Source organism: Asparagus officinalis, chromosome 9 (genome assembly GCF_001876935.1).
Source record: "Asparagus officinalis chromosome 9, Aspof.V1, whole genome shotgun sequence".
Taxonomy (NCBI): Eukaryota; Viridiplantae; Streptophyta; class Magnoliopsida; order Asparagales; family Asparagaceae; genus Asparagus; species Asparagus officinalis.
The window spans coordinates 4,598,644-4,604,255 of record NC_033802.1 but is presented as its reverse complement, the minus strand read 5'-3'; the positions used below and the strand labels follow the sequence as shown (position 1 = coordinate 4,604,255).

Here is a 5,612-nt window from a genome sequence, read left to right as displayed (position 1 = left end):
GACCCTTAGGGTTTTGAATCGTCAAACGTTGACTTTGGTTGCAACGCGTTGACTGGCGTTGACCTAGGGTTACGCGTTGACCGGCGTTGGCCCTTAGGGTTTCGAATTGTCGAACGTTGACTCTGGTTGCAACGCGTTGACTGACGTTGACCCAGGGTTACGCATTGACCGGCGTTGACCCTTAGGGTTTCGAATCGTCAGATGTTGACTTTGGTTGCAACGCGTTGACTGGCGTTGACCTAGGGTTACACGTTGACCGGCGTTGACCCTTAGGGTTTTGAATCGTCAAATGTTGACTTTGGTTGCAACACGTTGACTGGCATTGACCTAGGGCTACGAGTTGACCGGCGTTGACCCTTAGGGTTTTGAATCGTCAAACGTTGACTTTGGTTGCAACGCGTTGACTGGCGTTGACCTAGGGTTACGCGTTGACCGGCGTGGACCCTAGGGTTTCGAATCGTCAAACGTTGACTTTGGTTGCAACGCGTTGACTGACGTTGACCTTGGGCTACGCGTTGACCGGCGTTGACCCTTAGGGTTTTGAATTGTCAAACGTTGACTTTGGTTGCAACGCGTTGACTGGCGTTGACCTAGGGTTACGCGTTGACCGGTGTTGACCCTTAGGGTTTTGAATCGTCAAGCGTTGACTCTGGTTGCAACGCGTTGACTGGCGTTGACCTAGGGTTACGCGTTGACCAGCTGTTGACCCTAGGGTTTCGCGCATCGAATGTTGATTGGTGTCGATTTTCATCAAGACATCCAATAATCGACGAAAACGGGCGAATTCGGGCCTAATATAGGCGTACGAGGACAAAACGGGACCCGAGACACCCGTGGGTGTCTCAACCTTGGCCGAGACACCCCCCCTTTTTGTCCTTTCTTTTGTTTGTTTCCCCTTTTTTTAACTTTCTCCCTTGTTTGTTTCCTCTTTTGTTTCCCCCTCTTTTCAAAATTCAAAAAGATTCTCTCTTAAGTTTTTAAACTCTTTCTTCTTCCTCCATACTCCATACACCATTGTTTCTTTTCTTTCAAGAACTCAAAACCCATAAACTCCCTAAAGAAGTTTCGGATTTTTGGTGTTTTCTTCTTGGCCGAAAATACCCTCTCCTCCAAGCTAGGGTTTCATCATCTTCAACCTCAAGCTCAAAGAAGGCTTCTTGATTTGGTAAGTTCCCCTTCAAAACTCTCCTCTTTTTCAAGAAAGATCATAGTTTTATGTTCTCATGAGTTAGAGGATAGGCTCTTTGACAATGGGTTGTGTAGGCACAAGAATTTGGGGGGTTTTATGCAAAGTTACAAATAGGGCCGAAATTTTGGGGGGTTTTATGCAAAGTTACAAATAGGGCCGAAATTTTGGGGGGCTTTGTTGCAAAATTGGACTGAAATTTGTAGGGGTTGGACTTTAGACCCGCTTGGTCACAACTTTGAGGGGTGCTTTATGCAAAGAATCAATGTTTGTTTAGAGGGGTTTATTTGCAAAAAGCAACCCACAAAGTGTAGAGGGGTTTATTTGCAAAAGGGCTGAAATTTAGGGCTGAAATTCCAGATATGATGACCATGACCCAACCCGGGCGTGTCCTTGACCCGAATTTTGGCCTTGAACACGAAGGGTATTTTGGGTATTCACCGCGAAAATGACAATCATTGTTTCGCAGGCACGAAATTTGTAGGTTTAACTAGACTTCAATTATGAAATCCTATTTATGCATAGGATTTTAATTAAAGTTCTTAATTTTCCTTTTAAATTTCGTGTATCCATATTTTAGATTGTGCCTGACTTGCTGCTTTTCGTTGTAGATTTCAATGTCTCCACGCCGATCTCGACCTCGTAGGAGTCGTTCTCATTCGCAGCACAGCGAGGAAGAGGTTCCCGCTACATCTTCCCCTGCGGCCTCTTTCTTCGGGGGTGAGAATATATATATTTTTTCTTGTATCCCTGATTGACCTCTTTGCGGGTCATGAAGGAAGAACCGACACCCTCCTTTGCGGGGGTTAAGGTTTCAGACTTGTCTTGCTTAGCCAATTCAAGTCTTTTGGTATATTGGGGTGATTTTGTGTCGTCCTACACATTATAGTTCGGTGTATGTTACCACGTTATTCACGTGATGATGCATACCGTTCTTCCAGTGTAGGACACTCAAAATCGTCTCTCCAATTATTCCGTGAATGAGCTTATCATTCTTCTTATGAATTTTCTGACTCCACCCTTGTGTTTTATTGCAGTTGAGTTTCCCGCGGGTAGCCTTCCTGCTCATGTCAACACTGGTTGTAGCCGGGAGGTCTTCTCTTCAGCTTCTCTCAGGCAGGCCGTTGGTCCACTCCCTCGGTTTGACAGAGATCGCCCCGATGAATCCTGTCGTCTGATACGGGAAGGAGGGCGTCATTGCTTGCGCCAGCTTATTACGGATGCCTCCTTCACTGCGGATTCCACCTCTACTCAGGCTTTAAAGAAGCCGAGTTTCCTGTTTGGAGACCATGTCGAGGATCCTGCTACGTTGACCCTTGGCGAGGAGCACTGGCTAACTCTCGACGAGGGAGCTTGTTTGTACATTCTCTCCATTCCGCGTCAATACTCATTCAGTCACTTGAAGGGACAGGCTGTGGAGCGACAGATGTCTTGGCACCTTACTGGTGATGCTGAGCGAGTCCAGTACGGATATGCCTCTCATCACAAGACTCCTGGCTCTAACAGGTATCATGATGTTCGTGGTCTTCGACCAGGGATTATGGGCCTTGACACTGCACCCCCAGGCGAGGTATCAGCAGCTGCTCCTACCGTGAGTAATCGTCTGGCTCTTCTGGGGAGACGGTTACCTCCGCGCTGGGAGAGGGATTTGAAGAGTAGTGGATTATATGCACCCATACGAGCCACCATGTACGGGATCCCGGTCAGCTGCCGCCATTTCTTGGCGTTGCTAGAGACCTACATGCCTGACAGTAACCCCTTTCTGACCAGTGGTGGCGAGTTAGGGTTGGCCTTGCATGAGATGCATCATGTTTCTGGTCTTCCGATGGGGGATTGTCCGTATCAGGAGTATTTTCCCTCGAACCAGCAGTTGGAGTGTATGAAGAAAGATACTCCCGACATGTATGACACTCTCTGGGATCTTACTTGTCACTATTATACTTCCTTGGTCCAGACTTCTCCTCAAGCGAAAAGGAAGAGGCAGGTCAGCTTGAAGCAGTTTGCTAGCTATTTGTTCCAGAACTTGGAGGGTGATTCCAGTGCGCACATTCGTGAATTAGACGTGTTGACCCCTACCGCAATTAATGAGTTGTTGGAGAAGGCTGAGGCTCGTTCTTACACCATTGCCAGTGCTGAGGGAGCTTTTCCTTCGGGAACCAAGTTTCGTTCTTTCCTCTGCCGTGCACAGAAGTCCATTGGGCCCCGGACTCTACTAGCAGGCTACCTTACCCTTTGGTTGAAGAAATGTGTTGTCCCGTACCAGCCTTCAGACGCTTTACCTATCGAGGTGCTCTTCCCTGCAGTTCAGCTAGCTTACGGGAGAGAGCTTTCCCTGCTCCCAGCGATGGTTGCTGGCATCCATTGCGGGCTCAGGTGTCTAGTCAACAGTTTTACCCAGATGAGTTCTGAACCATCGACTGAGCTTATTTGTCCGAAGGTCGAGCTTCCTTATGCATATCTGATGGCGTGGCTCGTTCTTCACCGTCCTGACTTAATGTCGGCGCCCAGCGTTGTTGATGTCCCCGTTCCTTTCATGCAGCTGTTGGAGAAGAGCAGATGGCTCGGGAACAAATTCAGTGATGTTCAACGAGAGCTTCGAGTCCGTAAGAGCTGGGAGTTCTTTAAGTGTTTTCCTCATTTTTCGGGTCGCTACGGTGACGTGCTGATTGACGAGGAGAAACCTAGAAGTGACCGGACCGTTCTCGACGTTGGTAGCTTCCGCTGGTTAGTGAACATCCGAGTTGGGTATCTTGTCCTCCGGGTGAAGAATCAATACCACATAGAGCCTTACCTCCCTTGCCGCTTTGCTCGTCAGTTCGGCTATGACCAGCTATATGTCGGGAATCCAAGCCGTGGTCTGCAGGTTAAGGGAGGACTGATTGATGGCGTACGAGCATGGCTGTGGACTATGGTGGGCTGCACTGGAGCCCACTTTGCTCTTCCTTCATATAGGCGTAAGCCACTGACCACTTTCCTCAGTTGCAAGTGGTTCCTTTCCGCCTATGAGTCCATAGGTGTGAGGAGCCTTTCAGAGTTACAGTCTGAGTATTCGGTGCGGGCTGCTATGATGGCTGCTCGCTGGGCTGAGGTTGCTCAGAAGCGGGGAAAGGGGCATGCCAAATCTCTTCTCACAGATGATGAAGAGCTCCTTCCTACGGGTGACGACGACGAGACCTCCGAGGAAGAATATGTGGATGCAGATACCGACGGAGGAGAACTCGATGCCGGTTTGTCCTGCTTCTTTGATTTTCCCTTCTCCATTCTAATTGGTATAACCGACAGCTCTTGTTTGCTTAATGAAATGACCATTGTCACTTTAGGTAGGACAGTTGACGATCATGAGCCGTCAGCTCCTACACACGTTGAGACGTGTGACAGGCCTGTGCATGACCGACCTGTTGGTTCTAGGAGGGTTGGTGCCCCGAAGAGGAAGAACACCGCACATAAACCCCACGACGGTCAGCGTCCTTATGGAGTGGACTTAGGAAGCACTGCCGATGGAGGGGAAGGTAAGATTTTATCTTTATTGCTTTAAGATGATTTACCTTTTGGGATTCGTGACCATGTTTTATGCTCCAGGGTTCTTCGAAGAGGGTGAGCTTCCACCGGGTCCGGTATCTCCTGGATCCGATAACATGGATTGCTTTATGCAGCAGATGTGCGACGCCCTCCATGACGGGTCTCTGGGCATCGATCTAAACATTGATCTTGGACAAGTGAATAGTGTTGAGTCCACCGTCCCGTATTCAGATATATCTACATCCAATGATACCCTCCTCAATCATGGGGAAGGAAGATCTTCTGTTTTTGCTGCAAATATTTTTTGAGCTTTCTTCATCTTCCAACATTCAGGTTACTCTGTAGATGTCGCGATGGAACGGCCAGCTGAGGATGGAGCCTATCATGATGTAGGTTTCGAGGAGAGAGGGTGTGCTCCTGTACCAAGCTTCTCGAAACCCGATGCTGGCTTGTTAGCTGATATGCTGGCAGAACAGACTACCAGAGGAACCGAGAGACCATTCTTTGGGAGTGATTCCTTCATAGGTATACCTCTGATTCCCTTCATCTCGCCTGATCTGTCGTCTGACTGATGAAGGATTAATATTGCAGCGCCAACCATTGGGATTAGCCCAATATCGATTCCTGGCATATCTAGCTTGCCTCGGAGTGATGGACTTGCAGGTATGCGTGCGATTTAGGGATATCGTACTTCTCTATGTTTATCTGATTTTTTGACTGACATATGAGTGCAATCATAGGACCAGCCACCGGGACTGATTCTCTTATGACTCCTGGCATTCTCCAGATACCTACGGATGACAGACCTACAGGTATGCAGATGACCTTATCATCCCAATTCTCCTTATTTGTCTAAATTTTCATTTTGACTAATAAAAAGGTGCAACTATAGGACCAGCCGCTTGGG

The 5,612-nt window shown here is 48.3% G+C and overlaps 1 protein-coding gene across 2 annotated transcripts; it reads left to right on the top strand.

The window, feature by feature from the left end:
• LOC109823839 lies at positions 4,189-5,029 on the top strand. Of its 2 annotated transcripts, XM_020390248.1 has the most exons (3): positions 4,189-4,413; positions 4,507-4,695; positions 4,766-5,029. In XM_020390248.1, the coding sequence occupies exons 1-3, from the start codon at positions 4,251-4,253 to the stop codon at positions 5,011-5,013; spliced, it is 600 nt and encodes a 199-aa protein (XP_020245837.1). In that variant the 5' UTR covers positions 4,189-4,250; the 3' UTR covers positions 5,014-5,029. The 2 variants fall into 2 exon arrangements, with proteins under 2 accessions (XP_020245837.1, XP_020245836.1); XM_020390247.1 differs by having other exon boundaries at positions 4,189-4,695.

What these genes read in the sequence shown, in the direction of transcription:
- LOC109823839 (XM_020390247.1), top strand. Translation starts at nt 4,251, where the DNA reads ATGATGGCTGCTCGCTGGGCTGAGGTTGCTCAGAAGCGGGGAAAGGGG. An exon ending in CACTGCCGATGGAGGGGAAG is followed by an intron (nt 4,696 to 4,765) that starts GTAAGATTTTAT and finishes TTTATGCTCCAG; the next exon opens with GGTTCTTCGAAGAGGGTGAG.